Genomic DNA, 17,402 nt, shown 5'->3' with positions numbered 1-17,402 from the left:
CATTTATATAATTAAATGTATCTTCTGTATAAAATAACATTTTTAATAGTTGCAGGAAAGTTTCTTGAGGAGAGTAAGACACACAGAAAGTTTAAGGACTATGGTCTGAAGGCCCGTGCCCTGGAGAGGAGCACATGTATAAGGGTGGAGAATCTTCCATCTGATGCCAATAAGATGCTGCTGGAGTTGTATTTTGAAAAATGGGGTGGTCCGGTACAAGAAATCATTGAATTTCCAAAAGAGCAAGCAGCCATTATAACGTTTAAGAATGTAGAAGGTAAATACATGTGTTACATTTGCTTTTTTTCTGCTATTTTCCAGTAGGAAATAAAGAGCCAGGATTTATTATTTGGGGACATCCTCTTGTTTGTCCAACATTATTTAGTTGACCAATATGCAGATCATTCATTTTAGAGAATATTTACATCAATTTACCTTGAAATATTATTCATTTTTGTCAGACAAGGAAAAGGTGTTGAAGATAGGGCATACCATCTGTAATGTTCCAGTCAAGATTCACCCCTACTATAAATCCTTGGGTACAGCACTGTATGGGAGCAACAGACCAACATGGAAGCTACCTAAACCTTTCACAGTTAGTCTACATCCTGCCATCAGAAAGTTCCTGCTCATGAAAAACCTTGTTTCTTTTATCAGTAATAAGATGAGCTCACATTTCTGCAAAATAAACATAGACAAACCTGAAGTTCTGCTCAGTCCTGATCCAGCATTGCTGAAACAGAAAGGTTTAATCAGAAAACATGTTGATGGCTGGGGAAAGAATGTATCAGATGCCTTCGAAGAGATTGTATCTAAGTATACAACATTTGAGTTGCCAGTATTGCACCCCTTGTGGACCAAAGTGAAGGATAATATAAAGGATGTTGTGAAAGATCTGGTTTTTACAGATATGAATAAAGGGGTCCTAACAGTGGCAGGTCTGGCTCATGATGTAAATGACCTGAGACCCCTCCTGGAGAAAATAATAGAGCGAGCATCAGCTCAAATGGAGAGAGAGAAGAGCAGTGTCACAGAACACATAGAGATGACACCTGGCATGTACTTCCTGCTTCTACAAGATGGTCTGCAAACCGCTACAGCTGCTTCTCCACAACTGTGCCTTAATTACAACAAGAAAATGAACAAATTACATTTATCAGGTGTTAAAACTGAAATTCTCGTCTTCAAGAATTGGGTCCTTGAGAAGAAATTAAATATGAAACAGACGCCTTTAAAGATTGATCGTTCATTACTGGAGTTCTTGAGATTGGTGGATTGTGGTGAGATGTCCAAAGACCTGTTTGTGTCTCATGGAATAAGTGCTGTATACACGGTAGAAAATGGAGATCTTGTTTTGATTGGAAGCACAGACCGAGCACTTTCTGAGGCACAGAAGAGGTTGAACATGGTTCTTCAAACTAAAGACGTCATTATAGAAGATCGTGGTGTGATGGCATTACCACAGTGGCATGATCTCTTTAAACAACTGCAAAGTTTGTACAGCACATCCAAAAAGAGGACAGTGTTGATAAACACAACACAAAGAGACAAAGTAATAGTATCTGGATTTAGGGAACCAGTGATAGAGATCAGCCAGACATTAGGAGACTTCATTGAGAAACACACTAGAATTGAAGATGCTTTCCGTGTGAAGTCGCATGCAGTGGCTGAATTTATTGAACAGCGAAAATCACAGGACTGGCAGCGTTTTCTTAAGTCTTATCAGGTGACGGTGCATTTCGATTCAAAGAGACCCCGGATCAAAGTCTCTGGAGAGCGAATGTTGGTTCCAGAAGGTATAAAGTTCTTTAAAAAGATGGCAGATGCTCTCTGCACTGACACACTGATCATTAAAAAGGCAGGCGCAAAGAAATACTTCAAGGAAGGTGGTCAACTAATGCTGCTGTTGCTCATGAAGGAAAACAGATTTATGGTTGTGCTCCAGGAAGATCACATGCTGGAAGAGGAGGAGGAGGATTACAATAAAGGTAGTTTTGAAGATTTTGTGGGGTCCTGTGAGGTTCGGACTCCAGGTGGAGTAACCGTTATAGTCAGAAAGGCAGACATTTGCACGCTAAAAGTTGATGCTGTGGTGAACGCAGCTAATGAAGATCTGCAGCACATTGGTGGATTAGCCCTGGCACTTCTTCAAGCTGCTGGACCAGATCTGCAGGACTGTTGTAACAGGTACATTAAAATGAATGGACGTTTGAGGCCTGGAGATGCCATCATCACTGAGGCTGGTCGTCTTCCCTGTAAATATGTAGTGCATGCTGTTGGACCTCGATATAACAGTTCAGACAGACCTGGTGTAGTGCAACGTCTCAGAAGTGCTGTGAGGGAAAGTTTAAAGCAGGCGTCAGGCAAACACTGCTCTTCCATTGCAATGCCTGTTATCAGCTCAGGGATATTTGGCTGTCCTCTCATACTATGTACAGAAACAATTGCCAGGGAGTTGCGGGAGTTCATTGATGATCAAACCCGCAGTGGCTCACAAGATAAACTCACTGAGATTCACTTGGTTGACAATAATGGCACCACAGTGAATGCCATGGCTCAAGCTGTCAGAAAGTACTTTGCTGATTTCATCCCCAAAATGAACGTTCCTCATCAAAGTAAGCCCAATGGCCGTGGCAGTTATGTACACAGAGGAAGAGGCAATCGTGGTCGTGGCCGAGGATATCACGGACAAAGAGGCCAAGAGGTTGGAAAGCACAATTATGAGCAAACAAACCATGGTAGAGACTTTGAAAAACAACCACAATGGAAAGAAGAAATCAACTCTTTTGGTGGGAGATCAGAATCCTTTGATGGGTTGAGTGTTCTTGAAACCAAAACTACACAAGGTGGACTACACCTCATTTTGAGCAAAGGGAACATCCAGGATGCAAAGGTAAGTGACTCTTGGATTACTGCAGTGGTCGTATTAAATGATTAGTTCCCCCCCAAAATTAAAATTATCCTTGATCTTTTTTCGAGGACGCTCGATGCGAAGTTCGTCACAACATGTATGTAGCCCATCATGTGTGTGGTTCGTAATTTCAAAATATGTGTTCTTCTCATCGAGAGATCCTGTGTGCATCACGTGTCTTGTCAAAATAAGTGCCTGCTGCAGATGCGTCTAAAGGGTTTATGATAAAAAAGACGCTTGCGTTTACCAGATACTCGCATAATCTCATGTGTAATCAGAGTTAAGTGTTAAGGGAGTGTCTTGCGTGTATTTTGTGAACGTCAGCATCTCTTTAATCATAAACTGTTTTGACGCGCGTGCAGCAGGCACTTATTTTGACAAAACACGTGATGCACATGGTTTACATGACGCAACAAACACATATTTTGAAAACGCAAGCAACACATGACACTACGAACACTTATTTTGAATTAGCGCCCCCTCGAATGAGCAGTCACGAGCCGCCACTGATGCATACTTGAAGTTGTATAGCATGCATCACGAAACTAAACGAACTCGGGTACTATAGGCTACTAATAATGAAGAGGTCAAGGCAGTGGCACACAGACAAAAGGAAATATAAAAATGATTGGCAAAATGAATTCTTTTTACAACAGTTACCCTTGAAAATAAAATTGCAGTAGTAATGCATAAACAGAGTAATGTTTGCTTATTTATTTTTTAAAGGAACAGTATGTACGATTGTGTCCAAAACTGGTAGTGCAATAACAAAACTTGTGGCTAAAACTGGTACTGCAATCACACAACTGGTGGCCAATACACAAAATGACAACATAAACATCAGTTGAGGGCTGCAACTCCACTTTTTAAATTACAATATCCTGGCCGGACCACTGTTGTCAGTAATATAAGTATTTGAAATGAAAATGATTTCTTAATGTCTAGTGACATATCAGGGCCATTTTATGATTAATTGATATAAATTTCTAACATACTGTTCCTTTAAATATTAGAAAATTATAAATTAGGAGTATCAGGGTAACTTTAATTTTAATATAACAAAGCAACATTTACTTTCGGCCCATGGCCCTCAGTCAGGTTTGACTTTTGGCCCTTGGTAGGAAAATGTTTGGGCACCCCTGATCTATGACGAAGCCTGACAAAGATTTTACCCGTTCAATACTTTGCTGTTATATCCAAACTGTGCCATTTTCCTGTTTCTCCTGTAGACTGATGTCATTGTAAACACTGTATCAGAAGACCTGGACCTCAGTAAAGGTGCCATTTCCAAGGCGCTCTTTCAGGCTGCTGGATCTCAACTCCAAACAGAGGTCACTACAGCTGTTCATGCAAGCAGGCTGAATTATGGAAAGATGGTCATCACAGATGGGTATAACCTGAAATGTAAAAAAGTCTTCCATGTAGTTTGCCCATTTTGGACTGGTGGTCAAGCCTCAGAAGATAGGGTGAGACTAACAAATAGCGGTTTATTTAAAACTTCAAACAAGGATTTTAAATGAATGAACAGTATATAAATTACATTGCAATGTAATTTCTGACAAATGTTAAGTTGTTCAATGAATTTTGAAAAATCATAAGATATTAATATCATTTATTTTTTAAAGCTTACTTTAAAGATGATAACGGGTTATAATATAATATTATTTTGAATTTAAAAGGTACTCGGTCAGATCATTAGAGATTGTCTGAAAGAAGCAGAAACTCTGCAGATGACTTCAGTCTCCTTCCCAGCTATTGGTACTGGAAACCTTGGCTTTCCTAAGGATCTGGTGGCCAGGATCATACTGAACGAAGTCCAGGAATTCACAGCTAAAAACCTCAGAGAAATAACTGTGATTGTGCACCCATCTGACAAACAAAGTTTAGATGTAAGTGTTTAAATGGAGGAAAACTATTCAAAATCAATTTATGTTCACAAATCTCTCACACAGAGCTCAAATCTTTAAATATAACTGTGTTGTTATACTTAATACTACTAGCCCTATTGCTTTACAATTTATATACACATAGTTTAAAATTTACCAAGGGTATGACTTTTATGTTTTAAATAATAATAATAATATATTATAACCTGAAGGCGTATACCTAAATTAAATGAGATTTTTATTATAAAGTAAATTTGAATAATGAGAAAAAGCATTCAATAAGAACACAGAACAGAAAGGAATTTCTTTAATACTGTTTAAAATCATCTCAGGTTGAGACCTAAGATTTCTGGGCAAAGTTAATACACTGAAGATAATAAAATATAAGGTAGTTTTGAATTATTTTGGATTTATTGTAGTCAAAATAATTTCCATAGTACATTTTTTTGCTATTCGGGTTGTTATGAGATTATTGTTATTCTAAAAAAGTAACCCTTAACTATTGAATGGTATCTGTATTTAAGTTTCATACTCAAGTTTCCATTTTTCTTATCACTGTTTAAACATTACTTGAGAATTAAGAGTCAATCACATTTGCTCATGATAATGCTAATTATATATTTGTGTGCTTTATTTGCTAGTGCTTTACCAGAATCTTCAGACATGGGATTCAGAGTCCCATCACAAAAGGAGCACCTCACCGTATTATGTCTAAAATAAAACCATTTGATAAGTCGGCACAAGCATCTGGTATGCCTTTTCTATCTCATGTTTGCATTACATTTTCATTTTTTTTTAAACATACCAGTTAAAACATGTATAAAAGGACAAAAATGATAGTAGTATTAAGTAGTCATATAAATTAAAGTGACAATGTTTACTATTGTAATTAAAAGATATTTAACTTTAGACATTCACACAAGTCTCAGAAAGAGACTTAGGGCTAGATTTACTAAACGGGGCAAATTAGCAGAATACACAGCAAAATCACTGGTGTTAAAATAACACCCACGGTGTCAAATTTAACACTGGCAAAGTGTGTATATGTGTCCACACTACACTGTGTTAATTTAATCAAAAGTGTAGTGTTAATTTGCCAACACCCATTAAATGTTAATTCAACACTCAATATTGTTAAATTTTACACTTTGTTCAACACTATTCATTGTTGTTTCCACACTACACTGGTGTTGGCACAGAAATACAGTGTTAAAAATTAACACTCCTAATTTAAGGTCAACACCAGTGTAATGTGAATTCAACAATGTTAGGTGTTAAAATACTGAGTAATAGCCACTTTTGTTGCTAATGGGTTGTTTCTATAAAAGACAAATGACAAGAAATATTGCAAAACCTCTTTTTATTAAAGTACATCACATTTAATATTTACATTGATACACACAACACTTTGCATTTAACACCGCTTATTTAAATACCTCAGCTACAATTAGAAACAGAATACAGTATGGAATAATGAAAGTTATCTTATACCACAGCACAGTGACATGAAAACCACTTATTATAAAGGTCTTTAATAAATCAAATAAGAGTTAAAAAAATTTGCCACCCTACTCAAAACTTGACTATTAAAATACACTGCAATTACCTTACTGGCAGGCAGAAATGCTTATCCTTCACAATACTAAAGATTTTTCCATAACAAAACAGACATTTCAATTCAAAAGACTTTTCATTTTTCTTAAATACGTTCCAACCTGGTATTTAGTTCTGTAGTTGTTTTACTCATGATGTAGTGGGAGGCTGCATCAGTGGTCTTCATCATGCAGGGAATGGCTTTTTGGTCCAGAATGATGCAAAAACTCTGGATGAAACTTCTGTTCCCAACGCAGAGCAGGCGTGTATTTGATAAATGTATTTGATGTGTATTAATGAACTTGTATGCATTTACATGGGGTGAACAATGCAAGCAAACTAACTGCTGAATAAATAACTAGAACAAAATACCAAAAAAACTTACACAGCACAATCAGTAGCTTCAGTTGCACATTGACCCTCTCCAGTCTTCCTTTCACAAATGAAGGCAAGAGATGAATGAGCCAGGGAAGAGCTGCCACATAACTGTCCCATCCTAGCAAAACAGAATTTAAACACCATGAGTGTTAAACTTTAAAACCGTAAAAGTAGCAAACCCATGTACACTTACCATATTTAAACTCCTGTTTACCAGACAGAGGGTCATCCATATCTTCATCAGGATATAGGCTGCAATTATCCTTTAATTGGTGTATGTTGGCTATTTTGCAATACATGCCTCAGCATATTTCTGCAGATTTTCAAAGACAAAAAGAGTCAAGAAAATACAAAAAAGGGTGCAGTTTTAACCGTTATTTGAATCAAAATCATCTCAGTATAACAAATCATGTTAGAGACAGTGTACAGTACTAATGTACTCTGTGTACTCACATAACTAGTTGGTAAGCTCTTATCCTCCAAACTGGGTTAAGGAATAACAGTTCAGAATTCATGGGTATGCCGTATTCAAATATAGTCTTGTAGAGTCCTATCACAAAAAAATGACAATAAAGACTCTGAAAACTCAACATTCTTTTTATATTAAAAACAGCACTCAAGACAATATGAATCTTCATTTATACATTTCCAAATTATTAATCAATTTGATTGCTATTTAATAAGATATCAATAGCAAAACGATGTATGAGAAGATTATATATTTTTATTAAAGTTGGCAGCAGGTCATGTGACTTTCTTGCCAGATGAATAACCATAATATGTACAAAACTATACTAAAAAGATTGGTTAACTGTTCAGTTATGTTAAATAAAATGATTTATATGTATAAATATATAAACTTACCTTCTGTAATGAATTTATATAAGTATTAGCAGTCGTTTCTCATTGGAAGTCATCCATGTCAGGTCTTCTTTAATAAACTGCCCTTAAAAACAGCATCTCTTCTGAATGATTTGAAGCACTCAGTGTGTAACTTACTTTAACCAAACTAGCATCTATAATGACAGAAAAACAAATGTTCGCCATACACGTTTTACACTTTCGTATGTATTTGCTATTTGCATCTGTCTGACATCTGCGCCACGAAAAGCTTACAACACACAATGCATCCAATCCAGCAATTCTGTGCATACAAATGCTGGTATATAGTGAGGTTTTGGTAAAATGAATTGTTGGTTTGGTGATATTTCCCCTGTTTGCAAACATCTTGGAAAAACACATGGCAATGCGGTTGCGGTTTTCTTAATTTGAATAATTAACCGATATCCGTGCACTCACGTGCATGTAAACGACCTCGTTAACTCACGGTATCTAGCCTATATGATTACCTCATAACGAGCATCATATGGTGAATAAACGAGCTTTCATTTAACTTAATTTCATACCCAGAGCCGGCCCTAGACCTTTGGGGGCCCTAAGCAAAATTTGGTCGGGGGCCCCTTTGACCGTTTTAAGTAAGGCCTAAAGAAAAGCAATGACTACCTTATGACTATACTGCAAATATTATATCTATTATGATATTTTTTAAAATGTGTCTATTAAATTATGTTTTAATTATTCTATGTATACTGTATGTTAATGATCTTTTTTACATTGCTGGTCCTGAGTACGTATTTTGTTCTTATGTGGCAACATGTAGCCTACAGAATGACAATTAAAGACCTTGGGGTGGTCCCGGACAGGGAATATCTTAAGACAGGACTCGGCCTTAGTTTAATTAGAAAACATAACTAATTTTAACATATATGCCTTACTAAAAACATTATTTGTGTGGATTTTGAGGCAAAACAAAGGGCATTGGTGTATTTTAAGATATGTCAGTGCAAGCTTTTTTCAATTTGGACAGCTCTTAGTCTTATATTTTTGTCTAGGACTGATTTAATTCCTATCAGGGAAACCGCCACCTTGAGTTCTTGATTTGAGTTCCATGTTTGATGTCTAACAGGAAAAATATGATACCACTGAACTGAATGGCAGTGTAGTGCAACAAACACACACTGATGGATTTGCTGAATAAAAAGACTGATAAAGTGATTTTCACTGACCATCAAAGAAACATTTTTAATTGACATCACAGTTTAAGAAGCACAAACAACAGCCTATATATAATTTAAATGAAATAGAGTAAATAGAATAACCTTTAAATAAAATATTATATAAAATAATAAATATAACACTTAAATGTTTAAATTTTTCAAATAAACAAAATTAACAATAATATCCAAAACACCACAAACAAGGTTAATAGTACCTAACATTCGCTATAACAACCGCCTCACTATATAGTATCCCTTACGTAAATAGCATAACAAAAGTTAATAGGCTTGTTTGAGATGAGCTAAATCTGACACAAACATAGGTTTGTGGATAATAACAATTAACTTGCAAATAATATTAACAATTGAAGATTAACAATTAACATTGCATTCATAACATTAATCTAACAAAGCTGGCAACTGTATGTCATATGCATTGTTATAGTTTAAATATTAAACACTGAACAGTGACATTATACACTTTTGCAAAGCTAGCAGGTGGTTTAACAACAGTGCGCTGTCTGGGCATGTACCACGCATATGGCATGAGTTTGTTTACTCTTACACATAAAACACTTTAAATTCAGATGTTTAACAATATAATTACACTAATGACATAAATATGTAGAAATGACAATGGCATACGTGAAATATAAGCGTAACAGAATTAATTTACCACGTTAAACCGTTTAAATATTAATTATTAAGCTTAATAAACCAATTCACGTTATGATGGCAAATATAAGAAAGAGAAGTCAAACAGAACACAGGTTTGGTCATTACCGAAGTCAAATCAGATCCACTTACTTCGCATTTATGACCAAACACACATAACATTAAAGAAACTGTCCTTAAAGCAACAGCAAAAGTTCGCGTCTGTATCAGCGATCCGGCTCAACTCAACTTTGCGTTCTGTGGGCGGGATGCTCGCCTGCACATAGATCACGGGCACTGATTGGCTGCTGCGCTGGATGCTGTGTGTCAATCAATCTCGGCAAGAAAGAGATCTTTTTAGCGAACTTTCATAATAACTATAATAACAAGTAACAGCCTTTTTAACATTGCCATAATGATGAATAATGAATATTTATATTTATTTTGCAACCTGGTCTCATGGGAAATACGTACCTCTGTACACTTTTTTGCAGGACCACAAATATGTACTAACAGGTACGTATTGCTAAAGTTTTGAAAAATAAACGTCCACTGGGGTCGCTAAAGAGAAGAACTCCATGTGACATAATTAGGAGTTGCATTACATTACATCGCGAGATTTAACAACGCATGTTGGTAAGTTAAGTCTCTTTAATTTGATATAAAGTTTATTACTCTATATAAATCAGGTTAAACGTGTTCAATTCAATCGCTGTTTTATATCTGTCAGTTCTGCTTAGGTTTATTGTATCTCAAAATGATTTTAAATCAGCACATCGTAACTAAAGCGATTAAATGCCATCTTCAGCTTTTACGTGACGTGATGCAGATTCGACCAGTTTATAATAGTCATATTAGGATAAAGGTAACGCGATACGCGTCGAGTTTACCATGCTTTACCACGGTAACAGTATATTTCGGCTACTGCGTGCTAAAATCCGATTCGCGTCGAATTTACCATGCTTTACCACGGTAACAGTTTCGGCTACTGCGTGCTAAAATCCGATTCGCGTCGAATTTACCATGCTTTACCACGGTAACAGTATATTTCGGCTACTGCGTGCTAAAATCCGATTCGCGTCGAATTTACCATGCTTTACCACGGTAACAGTTTCGGCTACTGCGTGCTAAAATCCGATTCGCGTCGAATTTACCATGCTTTACCACGGTAACAGTATATTTCGGCTACTGCGTGCTAAAATCCGATTCGCGTCGAATTTACCATGCTTTACCACGGTAACAGTGTATACTCTCACCTCAGGGCCCCCCCTCCCGGAATGTTTTGGATGTCTTCATATATAACACCTCCCTTACGAAAACTAACCATGGTTTTATTGTGGTAAAAGTGTAGTAACCATGTTTTTTTGTGTATTGATTACTATGAGCAAAACCATGGTTTTACTACAATAAGCATGGTTAAACTATGGTTTTTGAAAACCATGGTAACTACAAAACAACCATGGTTTTGACAAACACCTGATTCCACTCATCAGTCTTGTTCCAGAGTGTTTAAAACGTTCCTTAATTAACACACTAACAAGCTAATGAACTGAATCAGCCCTTACAAAATTTAACCATGGTTTTATTCCAATTAAAAAAAAAACATGGTTACTGTAACTACAATAAGCATGGTTAAACTATGGTTTTTGAAAACCATAGTTAAACCATGGTTATTGTAGTTACTGCAGTAACCATGTTGTTTTTTTTTTTGTTTTGTAGTAAAAACCAGGGTTGAATTTTGTAAGGGCTGATTCAGTTCATTAGCTTGTTAGTGTGTTAATTAAGGAACGTTTTGAACATTCTGGAGCGGGACTAGTGAGTGGAATCAGGTGTTTCATATGGGGAGACATTTAAAACATTTTGGGAGGGGGACCTTGAGGACTGAAGTTGGGAACCACTGACCTAAAGGATTATTAGGAACACCTGTTCAATTTCTCATTTATGCAGTTATCTAATCAACCAATCACATGGCAGTTGCTTCAATGCATTTAGGGGTGTGGTCCTGGTCAAGACAATCTCCTGAACTCCAAACTGAATGTCAGAATGGGAAAGAAAGGTATGGCGTTTAATCAGACCCAGCACACAAAAAAACCACGCGCGAGTGAGAGATACGAGCACGCGAACACTATTCGAGCGCTAAAAAGCAGAACACAATTGTGTAAAGCATCCTTGCGAGAGCGCACCTCCGCTCAGCACGCACAAATGCAGTCACGCGAGCAAGGGCTTGGATGAGCTTTTGCACGACTCTGACTCTCTCTATGCTCTCACAGCTGTACCACACACGCTCGCTCGATCAATATGACTTTTGGGTCTTTGGGGGCGGGACATTGACTGATGTCTTCGTGCCTATGATTGGTTGGTTGATTTAATCAGTGATTCGTTCTCAGATCTTCTGTTCTCAATTCGTATCCAGTCAATCTAGGTAGAGAAGACACGTTTTAATAGGACCATTATGTCGGAGCACGTCCTTTTAAAACATTGTCTTGTTTGATCCATGCAAAAGGCTGCAAACCAAACAATAATGCCAATTTTATTATATATTTTGTTTACTGTTTATCATCCTGCAATATATACTATAGGCTACATATTGACATTGTCAGGTTACAGAGTTGGTTCAGACTTAGCATTAGCAAACTTTAGTATAGTCCTGTACAATATAATATATATATATATATATATATATATATATATATATATATATATATATATATATATATATATATATATATATATATACTCTGTTGTTGTATTTGAGTTTCATTTCATTTGCCATAATATGGTTGTTAAATTATCTACATATTAAACAACAAACAAAATACATACCTTAAAAAGGGGCATATTGTTTTATGTTTGCATGGTTTAAACAAGACTAATGTTTTAACATAGATTACCTACTCTGACATAATGATCATATTAAAACATGTTTTCTCTACCTAGATTGACTGGAGATGGATTGTGGACCAAGAGATCATGCATGTCACTAATCAAATCAAACAACCAATCACAGATGCAGAGACATCAGTCAATGTCCCGCCCCCAAAGTCGCAAAAGTAATCGCGAGCGAGCGCGTGTGGTGCAGCTGTGAGAGCATAGAGAGAGTCGAGCAAGTGCTCATCCAAACCCTTGCTCACGTGACTGCATTTGTGCGCGCTGAGCGGAGGGGCGCTCTCGCGAGGATGCTTTTTCCGCGTGCGAATAGTTTTCTGCGCCATGTATCTCTCCCTTGCGCATGGTTTTTGTGCGTGCGACTTTTGGGTCTGATTAAACGCCACAGAAAGGTTTTAAGGATTTAAGCAATTTTGAGTGTGGTATGGACTGATTCAACCTGACAGAAGAGCAACTGTGACTGAAATAACCACTCGTTACAACCGAGGTATGCCGCAAAGCATTTGTGAAGCCACAACATGCACAACCTCGAGGTGGATGGGCTACAACAGCAGTAGACCCCACCGGGTACTACTTATCTCCACTACAAATAGGAAAAAGAGGCTACAATTTGCAAGAGCTCACCAAAATTGTTGAAAAATGTTGCCTGGTCTGATGAGTCTCTGTTGAGACATTCAGATGGTAGAGTCAGAATTTGGCATAAACAGAATGAGAACATGGATTCATCATGCCTTGTTACCACTGTGCAGGCTGGTGGTGTAATGGTGTGGGGGATGTTTTCTTGGCACACTTTAGGCCCCTTAGTGCCAATTGGGCATCGTTTAAATGCCACGGCCTACCTGAGCATTGTTTCTGACCATGTCCATCCCTTTATGACCACCATGTATCCATCCTCTGATGGCTACTTCCAGCAGGATAATGCACCATGTCACAAAGCTTAAATCATTTCAAATTGGTTTCTTGAACATGACAATGAGTTCACTGTACTAAAATGGCCCCCACAGTAACCAGATCTCAACCCAATAGAGCATCTTTGGGATGTGGTGGAACGGGAGCTTCGTGCCCTGGATGTGCATCCCACAAATCTCCATCAACTGCAAGATGCTATCCTATCAATATGGGTTAACATTTTTAAAGAATGCTTTCAGCACCTTGTTGAATCAATGCCACGTAGTATTAAGGCAGTTCTGAAGGCAAAAGAGGGTCAAACACAGTATAAGTATGGTGTTCCTAATCCTTTAGGTGGGTGTATTTACTGCGATGTTTGAAGTTAAAGCCTGATAAGCATTGCATTTACCATGCGTTTACCACAGTAACTGTAGATTTAGTGTGTTATTTTTAGTTAAAGCCTAGAAAACACAACCTGTATCGTGCTGCTACCATAGTAAAGTTATTTCTGTTGTGGTACATGTGCTTAATGCATAGTACCAAACCCTTTTTTTAGTAAACACAAACCTTACAATGGTAGGTCTACTGTGGTATATGGTACAGTAAGCATTGCATATATGCTTTTAGCACAGTAACTGTACTAATGTGTTGTATTCAGTTAAAGCACAGTAACACAAACCATTGCCATGGTTTAAACACAGTCACTGTAGTTTAGCCTTTTAATTTGTAATAAAAGCAGCGCTATCACAACACTTACCTATCTTTTAATACCTTTCATGTCCAATCATTGTTTTTGTCTTGCAGTTACTCCATATCAGTCATTTGATGGACAGTGGGCAACCAAATAAAAAAGATGGCAATTTCTGCAAAATGATTAATTCTATAGACTTGCTGGTAAGTTTCATTTATTTCAATATTAATAAATAGATACTCATATTTGCACTACATACTTATATTTGTTTTCTTATTATGTTTGTTTGACTGGATACTCTGGTTTAGTCTATTTTGTTTTCTCTTCTCAGCTCCACAAGTTGGAAATACTTGGTGTCTTACCAATGTTATTTATAACTTTGCAGAGAATCCTGCACCACTCTACCAAAATTTAAGGTAAAAAACGTATTCAGAGCCATCTTTTAATACCTATCATGCGACTATATGAGGCTGTTTTTGGAGGTTGGCCAATGTATTTATACATTTGACCACCTATTAACTTGTTTACCTACATGTTTGCCCTTGACCCTCCAGAAAATGTTGGTTGTATGATGTTTTAGTAATTGTTTATTAATTATATGGTTTAACTCATGGCAATGTGGGCGTCATAACTCAATGTAACACTAATTTGACTTTTTCATTATACACTATTTTTTTAATTGATATGTCTAATGGTTCTCTGCAATTTTCTACAGGTTGCCCCTCTAGAGTCAGTTGCCCCACCACTATGGTCAGAGACCCCACCGCTGCAGCCGAAGACCCCGCCTCTCCAGTCAGCGACCCCACCACTGTGGCCAGAGACCCTTCCATTACCGTCATAGGCCCCACCACTACAATCAACCACCCTGTCACTACAGTCAGCGTTTCCGCAACTGTGGCCAGAGAGTCCACCACTACCATCAGAGGCCCTGCGACTACTGTCAGCAACCCCGCAACTGCGGCCAGAGACCACAGCTGTGGTAAATTACTTTTATTTTAATATTGATAGTTGCTAAATTAAATCCACTCGAGTTTACTGGTTATTGGTTATTTAGGGCGCACTCACATTATCCAAACCAAACCAAACCATGCCCCAGCGCGATTGTCACCCCTCCCTACTCCCCCAGGTGCACGCGCTCACACTGTACTTTTTGTCGATCCGAGTCCTGGCGCGCTTTCGTCATTAAAATGCGATTGTTTTGAAAAAAGCAGGAAGTAAAGCTCTCCCTTAATACTGGAACCCACCATAATAATAAGTCTGTGTTTTTTATTCGGAGTCGTTTGGTGCGCGATTACAGACAGCCTTCTCACATGTCATCATATTGCTTAGTTGATCTGTCACGTGCGCAGCTCGGACATTCACGTAACCCCGCTGCGCGCATCAAAAGGTTTTTACGGCGGCAGATGAAGGTGAGTGGTCGCGCAGCTGACGTCTTCACCTTTTGAATCGCGTTAAGGCGCGAATGCGCTCACACCACAGCCTTCCGCGCCTGAGCCCAAGTGAACCGGGCTCTGGCCCACCTCTGCAACCCGGCCGTGGCGCGATTAACCAATCCGTGCCCGGGCGCGGAACAGAGCAATCACACTTTTCAAACAAACCAGGCTTTGGGGGTCAAACGCGCCCGAGCGCAGTTTGGTTTGGATAGTGTGAGTGCGCCCTTAAACGTTCATGGACCCCATTCACTTCCATGGTAGGACAAAAGAATACCATGAAAGTAAATGTCCATGAATGGTTTGGTTACAAACATTTCTCAAAATATCTTTCTTTGTGTTCATCGGAACAAAGAAGTTTAAACAGGTTTGTAACAACATGAGAGCGAGTGATGACAGAATCTTTTTAATAGTGTGCTGCAGGTATGGCTTATTTTGTAGCCTAACCCAGAAATTAGCGGGACACTGGTTCCCTCAATAAAAAGCCTATTCATATTTGAATCAAAAGTCTATGGGATAATGAATGGGCTTTTTAGAAGGGGAAACATTGTACTGCTAACTTCCGGGTTAGCCTACAGAAGTGGGTCACCCCTGCGGCACTCTGTTTTTTTAAACAACACTGTGTACAACTAAATTGTTTTTTTTTCCTTTATAGTGGCAAGAAGTTCCTGGGTGTCTGAGGATGCTGTACAGTAGTATGTGTCTGTTTAAAAACATGCCATTATACATATCAATACAGTATTTGTCATCATAGAAAGTTATTCTATACATTTTGTTTAACACTTTAGTTTGTCTTATTCTTGAAGGTCTGTTGTTGTCAAAATGTATTGATATTTAGATATAAAAATCAGGAAAAAAAACAGTTTTGTTGTCAACACATCTACACATGTTGTTGTTACACTAATGTGTGGTGAATACTATGTATTAAAGATGTTTATATACAACATTTTATAAATACGTTCTTGTGATTTTTATTTCATAATTGATTTGGATAAAAAGGAAATACAAATTTCCTTCTCCTAGAAATGAATATTTAAGACAATAATGTGCTACATACTACCTACATGAACTCTGAACCTTGTTGTTATATTGAGTGGCCTGGTAAACAATGAAGTTTTACATGTCTACTGAATGTTTACATGGTTGTCTTTATTTACCGTCATCTCTGTACTCTTGATTTTGTTCTACAGATCATGCTAATAAAATAAATGATGAAACCTATTTTAAATGGGCATTGCTGTTGTTGTTGTTTTTATGGGGGGGTGTCTTCTTAAGACACTTGGTATTAAGTTATTTGCTGGTATGACAGCACAGACACTGTCATGTAATAGTAAAGCTGGAACTGAGGTGATAATAACAACATTGTCTTTTTAGAGTTGCTTTTAGCTGATTAAAATGTTTCATGATTGATAAACATTACATGGCTATTTAATTGAACTGAGTTAACTTTTAAATTGCTTCAGCTAAATTCACACTATATCTTCTTGACAATAGAAATTGTTTTGTTATTGATCTTTACCTCATTGATTGCTACTTTGTAACTACTTTAAAACAATATTTAGTATAAAAATAAGGGTGACCTGACTTCTTATCCTGTTATGACAATGAATTGCTTAAGTATTTACAATTTTCTCGTTGCCATTTTGTAAAAAATATATATATATAAAATATATAAACAAAAATCTGTGGCCTAGCCATACTGTTTATTTCAAAATTACTGACAAATACATCATATAAATTCACAAAACACCATATAAAACCTAATGTGATCTTAATGTAGGAATACTCTCAGAAGAATAAAGTCACAAAAGCTGACACTGGGGTGGTGCCCTTTCAGAAACTACACGGAGTACCTAAGGAGTGCATATGGGTAAATATTGGTACCAAATGTGGATAAATCTGTGTGCATTGGTTTTGGAGGGCCACTGTCCTCCAAGTTTAGCTTCAACCTTAATCAGACACACCTGAATGACATTTCATATTCATACTGCAGTCTTTGATTAGATTTTTCAGGTGTGGTTAATTAGG

At 37.3% G+C, this 17,402-nt stretch overlaps 1 protein-coding gene across 1 annotated transcript in view; it reads left to right on the top strand.

Annotated features, from left to right (window-relative positions):
* Positions 1-17,402, top strand: part of LOC129446297 (protein mono-ADP-ribosyltransferase PARP14) — a 53,644-nt gene that overhangs the window by 9,125 nt on the left and 27,117 nt on the right. The window contains exons 6-10 of the mRNA XM_073874203.1: positions 50-277; positions 462-2,893; positions 4,141-4,377; positions 4,591-4,800; positions 5,439-5,547. Of these exons, the coding sequence (XP_073730304.1) occupies positions 50-277; positions 462-2,893; positions 4,141-4,377; positions 4,591-4,800; positions 5,439-5,547 (3,216 nt within the window). The remainder of the gene's footprint in view (positions 1-49; positions 278-461; positions 2,894-4,140; positions 4,378-4,590; positions 4,801-5,438; positions 5,548-17,402) is intronic.

The sequence above is a fragment of the Misgurnus anguillicaudatus genome, chromosome 12 (genome assembly GCF_027580225.2).
Source record: "Misgurnus anguillicaudatus chromosome 12, ASM2758022v2, whole genome shotgun sequence".
NCBI lineage: Eukaryota > Metazoa > Chordata > Actinopteri > Cypriniformes > Cobitidae > Misgurnus > Misgurnus anguillicaudatus.
This window is presented reverse-complemented; position numbering and strand designations above follow the sequence as displayed.